At 38.4% G+C, this 14,308-nt stretch overlaps 1 protein-coding gene across 2 annotated transcripts in view; it reads left to right on the forward strand.

The window, feature by feature from the left end:
- Positions 1 to 14,308, forward strand: part of LOC149305286 (conserved oligomeric Golgi complex subunit 6-like) — a 38,073-nt gene that overhangs the window by 17,046 nt on the left and 6,719 nt on the right. For both annotated transcript variants that reach the window (XM_089477800.1, XM_089477799.1), the window contains exons 9-16: positions 1,225 to 1,353; positions 1,580 to 1,671; positions 1,962 to 2,026; positions 4,092 to 4,183; positions 4,955 to 5,072; positions 6,351 to 6,482; positions 8,390 to 8,557; positions 12,926 to 13,033. In XM_089477800.1, coding sequence (XP_089333926.1) covers positions 1,225 to 1,353; positions 1,580 to 1,671; positions 1,962 to 2,026; positions 4,092 to 4,183; positions 4,955 to 5,072; positions 6,351 to 6,482; positions 8,390 to 8,557; positions 12,926 to 13,033 — 904 coding nt within the window. The remainder of the gene's footprint in view (positions 1 to 1,224; positions 1,354 to 1,579; positions 1,672 to 1,961; positions 2,027 to 4,091; positions 4,184 to 4,954; positions 5,073 to 6,350; positions 6,483 to 8,389; positions 8,558 to 12,925; positions 13,034 to 14,308) is intronic.

Raw genomic sequence — 14,308 nt, forward strand, 5'->3', positions numbered from 1 at the left:
TCAAGAGAAATTGAATTTCCATAACTCTACATCTCCCTTTCCTCTTCCTGCTAATATTTAGAATACCAAACTGTAATAGGCTCTGTAAAAGGCTCTTTGTGTTTGTTTGTACTCTCACACATTGTATTGTGCATTTCTTGCCAGAAAAAAGGAAAAGAGAGACATGGAGTGGTATCTCTTGTAACAACAAACTCAACCCTTTTTATTTTATTTCTATTTTATATTTTACTAGATAAGCCTGCAGACTCTTAGGCCTTAGTTGAAAGCAGTAGATGAGGAAAGTCCAGCCCCCCCCCCCCCCCAAAGCAAATTTAACAGTATTTCACAGCCAGTCCAAGAATTGTAACTGATATTCACACACATTTTCTACCCTGCCTGCTCTTCTCTCCCGCCACAACCAGAAAAAAAACATGAAGCTTGTTGTTTTTGTTGTCAGAAATGAGTGTCTCCTCCTGCCCCCAGGAATAATTAGATTTAAATCAGTATTTTATGAGAAGAATTTAAGCAGTGTTTGCTCTTGACCACAAGGTGGCAATACTGGAATGCCCACCAAATTGCATACTCAAGTTACTAGTTTCCTTACATGTGCTGGACATGCCACACTGAAATGCACTGAAAAATTGTGCTTACATTTGTAGCTTTATGACACTATTACAGTTGTGGCTTTATGACGCTATCTTTTGAGGGCAATATCTGTTGTTAATATGGAAGCAACTGTGAATCAGTCTCAGATTCAGTCCTCCTGCAGCTTTCTAATCCGTCTCACTGGAAAAGTGTGTTGCTAAAGCAAAGAATGACAAAAAACCTGATCTAGTGCAGCCCTTGAATAATTTAAATGTTGTTAAACTTGAAAATTTAACATTATTTATAACCATCTTTCCTTTTTTAAAAAGAAAATGTGCTAGTGGCTTGAATGTCTTTCCCCCCAATTGTAATTTGTCACCTTAAACAGAAAAAAAATAAAAAACGGATTACCTCAGGTTTCTATTAATTATCAAATTCCTTACATAACATAATAATCTGCATTGGGGTGTGTTAGGGCATGATATTGAACAATTTTATATGTAATTTTGTGGCCAGTAAAAGCATAAGGGGATGGAGGGGGGTTGTCTGGTAAATTACCAGAATGGTGTTATATATATATATATATATATATTTTTGCCCAGCATGTTTCCACCCCCATAAAATAAGGCAATAAGTGCATAATATTTACTTCCACTGTAGATACACCCTTGATGAATTTGCTACTGCCAGAAGAAGTGCTGTGGTCCGTGGTTTTATAGATGCTCTCACCAGAGGAGGTCCAGGAGGAACTCCCCGGCCTATTGAAATGCATTCTCATGATCCTTTAAGGTACAGCAGAGGTGGAAATTTATACTGCCTTGTATTTTTTGTTGTTAAGATAATCAATTTATTGATCTTTTCTTAGTTTTCACTCCTGGTTTTATTTATTATAATTATTTTTATTGAATTATATTGTTTCATTCTAGTTATGTTTTGTGATGTCTTACTAGTAGCTTAAACTGATTTTAAATACATAAAATTAATAATATTAATGTGGCGTGGCTCTTGTTTTCAGATATGTAGGAGACATGTTGGCATGGCTACATCAAGCTACTGCCTCTGAGAAAGAGCACCTGGAAGCCCTTTTAAAATACATAACTACTGAAGGTATTACTTGGTTACATGAAATGCTTATTTGGTCTCTTCAGTTAAGTATGTGATAAGAAGCAATTACCAGTGTATTTTCAATAGTATATTGGTACTCCAGGTATTTGGAGGCATTATAGATCATGATGAGCTCAAATGTGTGGAAGCTAAAGCATGTTGAATGTGGGTAATTTCATGTAAACCATGGTTCTCGTACAGTCCATGAGGTATAGCTAAGTAGCTTCCATGAAATTTGTTTTTGTGACTGATGTTAGTGTGGTCTGTGAATAATATCATGTGTTTACTTGCAGGAGTAGAAGAAAATATGCAAGAAGTGGTTGGACACATCACAGAAGGAGTTTGCCGACCTCTTAAGGTGGGAACATAGACTATTACATGTAGCCATCCTGTTAATTATCATTATAGTGGACCTTTGGTATCCACTGGGATTTGGTTCCAGGACCCTCCAAGTGTTACCCAAAGAAAGGCGGGAGACATGGAGGGGGTGGGTGGGGATGGGGTTCTCCAGCTAGTTATGACAGTATTATTTTAATGGTTGGGGAAATTAGCTTAGTAAGAGTAACCTTTAGGACTTTTTGTACCTGTTTATACCAGTAGTGACTGAGTAAACTCTAGGTTTGGGGTGAATTGAGAGGGTTTTATTTAGAAAAATGCAGAGTGCAATCACACACAACAGCAATTCACAGACACAGTATTCAGAGCTGACCAAAATAGAAATATGGAAACTGGATAGCAGAGTGGATGGATTTGCGGGGGGGGGGGGGGGAGGTGAGAATTACCTGTCAGACAAGTAGGCAGAAAGCTTCAACAGTTCAAACTGGGAGATCTGAGGGCAACACAGGACATACAGAATGCAGAGGTGTGTGCTGGCTGGGGCCACAGAGGCTAGGTTTCTCAGACCCATACTGATGCCTGAAATCTAGCCCCAAGCAGTGGGTCATCTTGCCAAATAACAAAGATTGGATTTCCTTTCCTTGGGATTGATTGCTTTAACCTTAGTATAACAAAAACAGTGATTGGATCAGGATATCTCAAGGTGGATGGACAGGGAGGTTTGGCAGGGAACACAACTGGGCATAGGGAGAGATGTTGTCTGACTTACTACTTTCAGTGCAAGGAAAGCATTTATTTCAAGGTACAAAAAGAAATACATATGACTTGAGGGGGAAAAGGAGGACTTAGCTCACCCATCTAGATTTGATTGCCTCATTAGCTGTATATGCACCTGCTCCTTTTCTCCTGGGAACCTGACTTAGTGTTCCTAAAAGGTCATCAATCTCTCGACAAAAAGAAGTTGTTTCTAGACATGAGATATGAAATATGGGGACCCCAAAATACAGATGGGGTATGCAAACATGAATATCAAAATCTGTTGATGCTCAGGTCCCATTGTATACCATAACGTAGTAAAATAACATCTCTTATATAAAATGGCAAAATCAAGGTTTGCTTTTTGGAATTTTAAAGAAGTACATTTTCAAGCTAGTTATGATTGAATTTGTTGATGCAGCATCCATGGATACAGAGGGCTGACTGTATTATTGTTGCCATTATGAACAATATATTGTGTATTGTTTCTCAGTCTCACCACCTTGAAAGCACGGTTGGTGGGAACACAAGAGAAGGCCTTCTCAATGTCTGTCCCTGGACTCTTGGACTCCTTTCTCTGGGAGGCCAAAGTGTCCCCCTCCTTATTGTCTTTCATCTGGCAAGCTATAACAAACAAACAGCTGCATTTATATACTGCTTCATATTGAACTAGCAGTGTCTAAGTGGTTTACAACTGTAAGATAATTGCCCCCAACAAGCTGGGTACTCATTTTAGCAACCTCCTTGGAAGGATGCAAGCCTGAGTTAAGCCCTTTTGAGCCCTTTTGCTGGTATTGAACTCGCAACCTTATGGTTTTGAGCGAGTGGCTGCAGTACAGGCATTTAACCACTGCTGGTTGAAAAGCTTTGGGGTGCTGTATTGTTTTAATTAAACTGTTTATAATAAGTTTTTATCATTTTGAATTGCATTTTATTCTTCCAAATTGAGATTTGAATTGTTTTTTATAATAATAATTATATAATAATAATTTATTTCTATTCCACCTGTTCCTCATGGAATCAATACTGTAATTTAATTTTGTTTTAATGTTCACTTTTTGTATATTTTAATTGTGTTGTTCTTTTAAATTGTGAGCCAGTTTGAGTCCCAGTTTTGGGGAGAAAGTGGGATACAAATACCAACAACAAAACTGCATGATAGATTTAGGTTAATTTGCTCCACAGGTTGCTGATCACCGAGCCAGGGTCCTGGAATCTAAAATGGTTCTATTTTCTTGCAGTTTACTTGTACATAGATACAAAGTTATATAGAATTTAAATATATATATATATCTTGCAAATTAAGCATGTGTTTTTGTGTGTCAACATAGGTTAGAATTGAACAGGTGATAGTGGGTGAACCTGGAGCAGTCCTCCTATACAAAATATCTAATCTTCTCAAATTCTATCACCACACCATCAGGTAAGCAAAATGCAAAATCTAAAAGAAAATGCTTTCCTGTGTCTTGAGACTGCAGTGCTAAGAATTTGTGAGTTTGAAGAGAGAGGAAAAAAAGTAATAGTAGTCCTTTCCTCAAAAGCTATTTTTATTAAAACAAACAACCACACTTTTTGAAAAATTGATCTTCCCATTATTGATAGTTGAATTTAATTTATAAACATATCTCCATGTTATTGTACAAAGTCCATTAAATTTTTTTCAGATTAGCTTATTATTTAAAATAATTCCTCTGGGTTCTCACCTGTGTCCTTATCTATTTGTATATGAAGTAATAATAGTAATCATTGTACTAATATTGGTGGCCTAGTTTGGCTGACAACCTCTTTAGAAAAAGTGCCTATTTTTGCAGGACATGAAGCTTTAAATTCCTTCTGCAATTCTGGCGTTCTGCAGAATTTCGAAAATGAGTGCATTACATTCTGGTAGGCATCATGGCATGAGTGGAGAACATGTGGTTCTGCTGATGTTTTTGGATGACAGTTCCCATCATCAGTCATCTTTGGCTGTGCTACTTGAGATTTTTGGGATTTGCAGTCTTAACATCTAGAAGAGAAATGTTTTCCATCCCCACTTTTATAGTCTTAACTTCAAAATTGTATATTCTTTAACATGAACAAATGTATGGTCCACAACAGAAAGGTTATTCTAAATAAGATACATTTTATATTTCATCACAGCAATTTTGAATGTAAGAATATAATTTCAGTTATTTCTGTCCCTTCTTTTTTTCAGTAATATTGTGGGAAGCAGTGCAGCTGTACTCTTAACAACAATAGAAGAGATGCATCTGTTGAGTAAAAAGATATTCTTTAACAGCCTGAGCCTTCATGCAAGTAAACTGATGGATAAGGTCTGTTTTCATAGATGAGTCATCTCCCTGCCCCATCCCCTTATGCGCACATGCTACTAGTGCCATAGAATAGTCTTGATATTTATGTGGTGCTTTTCAGTAAGTGCCAGCCAAAGAGCCTCTATACTGCAAGGTGGCAGCCAAAGTCTGTAAACTATGCAGAAGTAGTTTGTAGCTTCACTGCTGTGCAGTTCGGACTCTGTTGTTCTCTCAGATTTAAAGCCAGGCTCCTTGAACCATTAGCAGTCTTGGGTCATTTAGTTTTGGCTGTCTTGCTTATGCCACTTCCTTTCATGTGATATCATTGCAGATTTAACTTCAGAACAATATTTTTTTTAAGAAAAGGTAATTATCGGACTGAGAAAATGACTAAGCATCTTGGAGACTTTTCATGAACTGTTGTTTTTATGCAGAAGTTGAAACTGAACATCAGTTTCAAAATATCTTGATTGTATCGTGTAGATGTGTCACTTTTGTCCCATTAAAAGATAGATTTGAAAAGTTTCTTAACAATTTAAATACATCCTCTGGACAAAGAGATTGGTGCAGGCTTTATGAATGGAGTATTAAAGATAATAGAGCAGTTCTATTTTGCGTTGTGAGCCAGTAGCTGCATTTTCATGGAACCCCAGGTTTGGTAGAGAACATGGCTGGCCCAAAGGTCCAAATTACCTTTTCCTGTTGGAAAAAAAGTAGAGCAAACAAGAAACAGTGTAGAGGGATCAGAGCTGTGTTAGCTCTATAGAGAACAGACATAGTTTTACAGTAGAAAAACTGGAGTCCTCTAGTTGGGTACTATTGAAAGTACAGTAGTGGCCCAAGCCATCAGCTGCCAATTTGCACTGGGTTCCCTGGAAACTATGCAAATAGGCTACACAGATGATTTTAAAATTGTGATTTTTAAACAATGAATTTTAAATTTGGATTGTTTTAATAGATATATATCTTATTTGTCTTTTTAAATTAATGAATGTTTTTAACTGATGTTGTGTATTTGTTAATTTGTTGTTGTTCCCTGCCTTGTCCATAGGGAGAGGCAGGTAAGAAATAAATATTACATTATCAAATGCCACAAACATAGTACCAGTTTTTGGCATGCTGGAGGGCAGTAATTGCCACTCCCCCACATCAGATAGCTTGAGAAACATTGCTCTACTACATACAATACATAAGTGAGATTTTGGGAGACATGCGCTTTCTGTATGTTGTTAGGACCACATGTAAGGAGTTTCTAAATTTGTGGTATTACAAGATTCATTATTCTTGTTTGTTTTGCAGATTGAATTGCCACCTGCAGATCTTGGTCCAAGCCCTGCACTGAATCAGACACTTGCTCTGCTGCGTGAGGTTCTAGCCTCCCATGACTCATGTGTTATTCCTTTGGATACTCGTCAAGCTGATTTTGTACAGGTAAATTAATGGCTACAGTTTGTGAATCTAAAATTGCCAAGCCACAACAGTTTGACAGACGGATGCAGGGCCTTTTCTTGCCAGATAACATTAACTTCTCCTGCTTCCCCTATTTTTCATGGGAAAAACAATTATTTCCATGTTCTTAACCTGTTGTTGTTGTTGTTGTTGTTGTTGTGTGTTTTCAAGTCATTTCTGACTTATGGCGACCCTATCATGGGGTTTTCTTGGCAAATTTCTTCAGAAGGGGTTTGCCTTTGCCATCCTCTGAGGCTGAGAGAGTGTGATTTGCTTCAGGTCACCCAGTTGGTTTCATGAGTTACTGGGGATTTGAATCTTGGCTTCCGGAGTCATAGTCCAATACTCAAATCACTATGCCACACTGGCTCTCATTTTGGCTCATTCTACTAGGTTTTTTGCTTTTCTAAAAATCAGCTCATATCACAAGTGTCTCCCAAGTCCATTGCAGAGTTGTACAGAAAACTCTCCATGAGGCTACTGTAAACAAGTCCCATTATGCCATTTATTTTTCTAGTACCTCCCTATGAATCAGGGAAGTGAGAATTGAGGCAAGGGGAGTGAGATTAAGATGCAAAAAATGCCCTTTTCACACATAAAAGGACGGATGGTAGGGGAGATTAGCTGAATCCTGCCAGGGTTATATCCTGATCTGAAACAACGAATTTAGGATAGTGTCTAAAAGATGATCAATCATTACTACTGCTCAGGTTGTCCCCAGAAGATCACAAACTATTTCTAAGGTTTCATCTAACATGCTTATTTGATGCGTTTCAGTCTCTGTAACTATGGAGAGCCAGCGTGGTGTAGTGATTTGAGTGTTGGACTAGGACGCTTGGAAGACCAAGGTTTGAGCCCTTGCTCAGCTGTGGAAACCTACTGGGTGACACTGAACAAGTCATCAGCTTCAGAGGAAGGCAAAGCTGAACCCCCCTGAACAAATTCAGTCAATAAAACTCTGTGACCTCAGGGTTTCCATAAGTCAGAAACAACTTGAAGGCACACAACAATTATGGCTATTGGAGTCTGCAATTATTTGTTAAAAACAGAGCCCTGAAAGTCATGCTTTGCAACTCACAATGAGTGATTCTGTCCTGGGCTTAGGTGTACAGTCAGCCCTTGGTATCTGCAGGAATCCGTTCGAGACCCCTCCCTCTGTGGATACCAAAATCTGTGGATGCTCAGATCCACATTGTCCCTAATGACAACGCTTGCACATGGATGCACTACTATTAGGGACAGCCCCCATTGTCCCCAGTGGTGGTGTGTGCATGTGGCAGTGCCACCATTAGGAACAACAGGACTCATTGTCCCTAGTGGCAGTGCGGCCATATGCACATGCTGTCGTTGGGGACAATGCAGGTTTGAGCTCAATGAATGGCTGAATCTACAGATGGCAAGTCCACAGACAAGGAGGGACGGCTGTATATCAGATCAGCCACCCTGAGGCATCCCAGACTGATGTTTGTTGAACCTTACTTTGCAAACTGCCCAGGAAGACATTCTATAAATTTGCCTGGCAGCCTTTTCTACTGCTATGTGGGTCTGATGTGCATCCTTATTGATCATACTGTCTTTTCCCCTGAGCACCTTTAAATATGACCACCAAACACGATTAAATGCCTTCTGTTCTGAACTGGCATTGCTTCCACAACTTACTTTTGCAGCATCCTTCTTCCAATCAAGCATCACCAGCCTAAGGTTGCTTAAACAACTGACAGAACGTGTTCGTAATAACTGAGTCTTCTCTGAGAGATTAACATGGTTTTCTTTTTCATCATTGCCCCTCTTCTTTGGGAAATTAATAGAACAGGAAATACCCAAGACTTGTTATCAGATACAGTATTTCTTTTATGTGTGCTTTTCTCCCCCTCCTGTCTTCTTTTTAGGTTCTCTCTTGTGTGCTGGATCCGCTGTTACAGATTTGTACTGTGTCTGCTAGTAACTTAGGATCTGCTGACATGGCAACCTTCATGGTGAATTCACTTCATATGATGAGGACAACACTAGCTCTGTTTGAATTCACAGATAAACGACTAGAAATGTTACAGTATCAGGTAAATGCCCAAAGTCAATCTCCTGGTGTTTTCTTTGCCATTAAACATTAACAGGAAATAAAACATAAATGTGTGTATCCTCACAGCTTTATATATAAAGCAAACATACAGATGCATACAACCACAAAAAACTTCATTAATGGGGAGTTAAGATAAAAGAACCCCTAGGCAGTGAAGCAAGGAAATGTAAAGCTCAGCCATTCCTGCAACATGAGCTAATTTTAAAAGAAAGGCAGCACAATATGCTGTCAAAATCCACCTTTTGCTTTATTGGATAGAATCTCCATCTTTGTTTTATATGGTCCCTCTTAGGAGTAGTTGCATTGTGCATTTTTAGATGTTACTAATAGGTTTTTGCTGAACCAGAGATCCAGTGAACCTCAGAATTGAATGGTAGAGATGAATCTCCAACTAATCAATTAGGGGTTGGGGTTTTTTTGTGAAACAGGCCTTAATATATTATAGAAACAAAGCATCTAATAATAGATATTACACAAATGGATATATAAATAGACATACATATTACAGTTTTTTTATTTGCTAATGTAAGACTGCATGTTACATTGGCTAAGATCCTACATCAGGAGACATAGCTGCAACAGATCCCAGTGCTACCCCTCAAGTTTGTATCTTTGAAGACTTATAGTACCACCTTATGCATGCACAGAGAGCTGTTTCCAAGGCATTGGAGAGCAAGGAAATAAGTAATGATGTGTACAACCTGCTCTCAGTCGTGTATATCTTCAGCAGCACAGTAAGAGATGCATTCAGTATCCAGCATCATTTACAGTGCTAGCAAGTGAGAAGAAAGAGGAGTGAAAATAGGAATAAGGGACATCAACAATCTAAGGTATTGTGTATACTCATGTATAAGTCTAGAAATTTTAATCAAAAAATTGAACCCCCCCCCCCCCCAAATGAGTTGACTTATCCACGGGTTAATGTAAATACTGTGCTTTAACTCTTACCAAAAAAGGAACCATTCCCCAGTGAAAGGTAAGAATGTAATCTGTCCTGGAATCACTGACTCCCCCTCTATTCTCTCATCCATCTTGCCTTCAGTATAAATACAAACACTTATTACTACTGATATTTTATAAGTGCTTTGGCATTGTTTTCCTTTGCTTTTCTGCTGGAAACTTTGCTTTGTTTCATTCCCCCAAAGTTTTACCCTTGACTTGTCCATGGGCCATATCAAAATCCATAATTTTGGCCCCAAAGCCTAGCCATGAGGTCGACTTATAGTTGAGTATATACAAATACAGGCTTCATACAACCAGATAGGAGATTATACACCTGGACATCACCAGATGATGAACACAAAAATCAGATAGACTACATAATTGAAAGTAGAAGATGGAGAAGCTCTATCCTTGTGGCCAAAACCAAACCAGGAGCTGACTGCACAGGCCACAAACTGCTCATAACAAAAATCAAAGTCACGCTGAAGAAGAAAGAAAAAACCATCATTATACCAAAATATGACCTGAATAACATTTCAGATGAATTCAGGGACAATGTGACAAACAGATTTGAACTATTGAGTATAATTGACCAAGAACCTTAAGAACTGTGGACAGAAGTCAAAGACATAATTAAGAATGAATGCAAAAAAACACTATCAGTGGCCAAAAAGAAGATAAGAAGCAATAGATGACAAATGAAACACTTCATGCAATAAAAGAAAGAAGAAAAGCAAATGCAAATGGAGATAGGAACAAAGCCAGAAATATGAATACAGCTCTCCAATGTTTGACACACAGGGATAAGGAGAAATACTACAATGATCAATGCATAGTAATAGAAGAAAACAACAAAAAGGGAAGAACGCGAGACCTCTATAAAAAGATCTGAGAAATTAAAACCAAGTTCAAACTGAGGGCAGGGATGCTCTATGGAGAAAAATAGAACATTATACAGGATCAAGAAGAAATAAAAAGACACTGGAGGCAATACACAGAAGAGTTATAAAAAAGAGATGGGGGAATGAATGATATTTGGAATGAGGAGGCGTATGAAGACAAACCCCAAATTCTAAGAAATGAAGTGGAATCTGCAATAAAGGAGAGGGGGGAAAATAAATAACCGGGAACAGATGACATCCCAGTTGAACTGCTACTGTGCTTACAGACAGATGCAACTTTAGTGTTAACTGAAATATGCCAACAAATATGGAAAACAAACGATGGCCAACAGACTGGAAACACTTGATATACATACCAATCCACAAGAAAGGATATACAAAACTGCAGTACCTATAGGACAATAGTGCTAATCTCACATGCAAGGAAAATAACACTCAAAATTTTGCAGCATAGACTCCAACTACACATGGAGAAAGAAATTCCAGAGATGCAAACAGGATTCAGAAAAGGAAGGGGCACTAGGGACCACATTGCAAACATGTGATGGCTACTAGAGCGCACCAAAGAATTCCCCAAAAGAATCAGCATGTGTTTTATAGACTGCAGCAAAGCATTTGATTGTATAGATCATGCAAAACTATGGAATGCACTCAAAGACATGGGGGTACCACTACATCTGATAGTCCTGATGAGGAATCTGTACCAAGGACAAGAGGCCACCATCAGAACAGAATTCAGGGAAACAGATTTGCCAGTAGGCAAAGGGAAGTTATATGCTGAAAACATAATAAGAAAAGCAGGATTAGAATCAAAAAAAGGAGGAGTGAAGACAGGAGGAAGCAACATTTACAACCTAAGTTATGCAGACAACACCCTAATATTAACAGAAGACATTCAGGAATTGGAACAGTTAATAAGGAAGGTCAAAGATGAAAGTGCAAAGGCAAGTCTGATGCTGAACATAAAGAAAACAAAAATAATATCCACAGAAGAAATACACTAATTCAATTAAGACAATGAGGAAATTGAAATAGTTAAAGAATTCCCATATCTAGGATCAAACATTAACCAGAATGGAGACTGCAGTCAAGAAATAAGAAGAAGACTAGGAATGGGAAGGGCAGCTATGAAAGAACTGGAAAATATAGTGAAGAGCAGACATACATCTGAACCCTAAAGTCAGAATAGTTCAGGCCATTGTATTCCCAGTTACCATGTACAAATGTGAAAGCTGGACAGTGAAGGAAGCAGACAGAAAGAAAATGAACTCATTTGAGATGTGATGCTGGAGAAGAGTGCTGAGGATACCATGGAGCATTAAAAAGATAAACAAATGGGTCCTAGAACAGATCAAGCCTGAACTCTCCCTGGAAATCAAAAACGGAGACTGTCATACTTTGGCCACATCATGCGAAGACATGATTCATTAGAAGAGACAATGATGCCAGGAAAGGTAGAGGGTAGTAGAAAAAAGATGAAGAGCACACACCAGATGTTTAGACTCAGTCAGGAAGGTCAGAAGACCTAAGCTGAGCAGTGGGGGGTAAGGGGGCCACAGAGTCACCATGAGTTGGGGATGACTTGAGGGCAGTTAACAACAACAACAATAACCTGCCTTACCTCTAATGGTGGAGGTGTTCAAAAGAGTCTCCAATTGAGTCTTAACTTCAAAGCTGGTCAGAGTCAGAGAAATGCTGGTGTTACATAGCACAGGGAAGGAAATCATGCAGTTGTCCAGATGCTTTACTGTAACCCCCATCAGTCCAAAATAGCATAGCTAGTGGTGTAGAATGCTAGGAGTTGCATCTTGGCAACATCTGGAGGTCTGCATGATTTCTACCCCAACATAGAGAGAGGTTTGAGAAAATGAGTAGCACTTAGGAATTTGACTGGGAATCTTACATACTATTAATGCTTTTCCCTTACTGATCTACTACAGTGGCCCCTTGGTGTTTGCTAGAGTTTGGTTCCAGGAACCTCTGTGGATATCAAAATCTGTGGATGCTCAAGTACCATTAAATACAATGAATGGTGTGGTAAAATGGAGTCCCTTATATAAAATGGCAAAATTAAGGTTTGCTTTTTGGATTGCTAAAATTGTTTTCAAGCTGTGGATGGCTAAATCCATGGATGCAGAATCTGTGGATATGGAGGGCCGACTGTATTACAGTTTCTCCAGTTGAAGAGGTAGCAAGTCAGTTGTCCTTAAAATTCATAAGCTATGGGTTAATTAAGGTGTACACAGATCATTGCTAGGTAAGTACTTGGTTACCAAGGGAAGAAGAACTGACATCAAGTAATAAACATTTAGCCAACTTATATATATATTTTTAAAAATCTAAAGTCTGTAGTTGCTTTGGGTGTTAAAAATACTGAATTTTGTACTATAGTAAAAACGGTTTTGTTGTGTTAAACTGGTTTTCTTGAGCCTAATTTTATTTCAGTAATGAACAATGACTTTAAACACAATCCTAATAAATAAACATATCTTGTTGTATTTCAGATTGAAGCACACTTGGATACCCTTATAAATGAACAAGCTTCCTATGTATTAACTAGAGTGGGATTGAGTTCCATATATAATGTTGTACAGCAGCACAAACCAGAACAGGTAAGGTGTAATTTTGGAACTCCTGAATCTCACTGATTTCTGTGTTGTTGTGAGTAGCTTGCTGTTATTATGCAATTAAGCTGCAATCTGATAACATGTCCAATAAAGACATGAGTATATGCCTGTATGTGTCTCTTAAGTTGTCGGGATTCTTTCAGTGTTGCAAAAAATAATTTCAACTGATTGACTAAATTGTATTGGGATCTATAGTACAACTTTAGAACTTTTAACTTTTTTTTATTTTCAAAGACAAAATAATGGTCTGGCTTTGAAAACCCTTTCAAATTAAAACAGTTAGCATCCCAATGCTCCCAGAACACATAGACATAATGGAGTCATTCTTTGAATCCCAATCTTTATATTTTGGGGTGTGTGTGCTTTGTGTGGAACACTGATATACAGAAGAAATGTAGTAGCTTCTCAAAAATCATAGAATGAATGACAGTAACTTAAATTTGACAACTTGGTTCATCAAAGGTATTTGGGAAATGGTTGTTTCCTTCAGTTTCTCCACTCATGAACCAGTGACTTGCCTCCACATTTGTGAAGATAAACAGTTTTTTACCAATATGCTTGACTGTTTTGGAGTAAGGAAAGAAAAGAAAGAATATTTTATTCTCAAGACTTGGAAAGCAAGGCTGTTTTATATGTCATGAATGTGTTGTTGTTGTTGTTGTTGTTGTTGTTGTGTGCCTTCAAGTAATTTCCAACTTAAGGCAACCCTAAGGCGAAATTGTCACAAGGTTCTCTTGGAAATTTCTTCAGAGGGGATTTGTCGTTGTCATCATCTGAGGCTGAGAGAGTGTGAGTTGCCTCAGGTCACCCAGTGGTTGAGCCAGGATGTGAACCCTGGTCTCCAGAGTCATAATGAAACACTCAAACCACTATACTATGCTGTGTAGATCAGGCATAAAATAGCATGATCATATTTTGCATGATCTTCTAGGATTCTAGGTCCCTCTGTCCATCGCGGGCTCAATAATGATCTTCTCTCTCCCTTTCTGGCAGTTGATAATCCACATGACTTTTGAACAGTATTGTTTTCTTCACCCCAGGAACACAGAGCAAGATTCACATGTTATATTACGTATTCATGGAAATATTCATTTGTATAGTCCAGGGATCCACAGGGATAGGTTTTACACAGATGAACTGTATATTAATTTCCCCCCACCATCCCGATCTCCTTAACTTTTGTCTTGTACCTTTTGGGTTGTTAGGCTGAGCAGGGCAGGGACTGTCCTATTGCTTACCTTTGAAAACTGTTCTGGGGGC

The sequence above is a fragment of the Sceloporus occidentalis genome, unplaced genomic scaffold, assembly GCF_023333645.1.
Source record: "Sceloporus occidentalis isolate IW3139 unplaced genomic scaffold, rSceOcc1.0.p SCAF_12, whole genome shotgun sequence".
Classification (NCBI taxonomy): domain Eukaryota; kingdom Metazoa; phylum Chordata; class Lepidosauria; order Squamata; family Phrynosomatidae; genus Sceloporus; species Sceloporus occidentalis.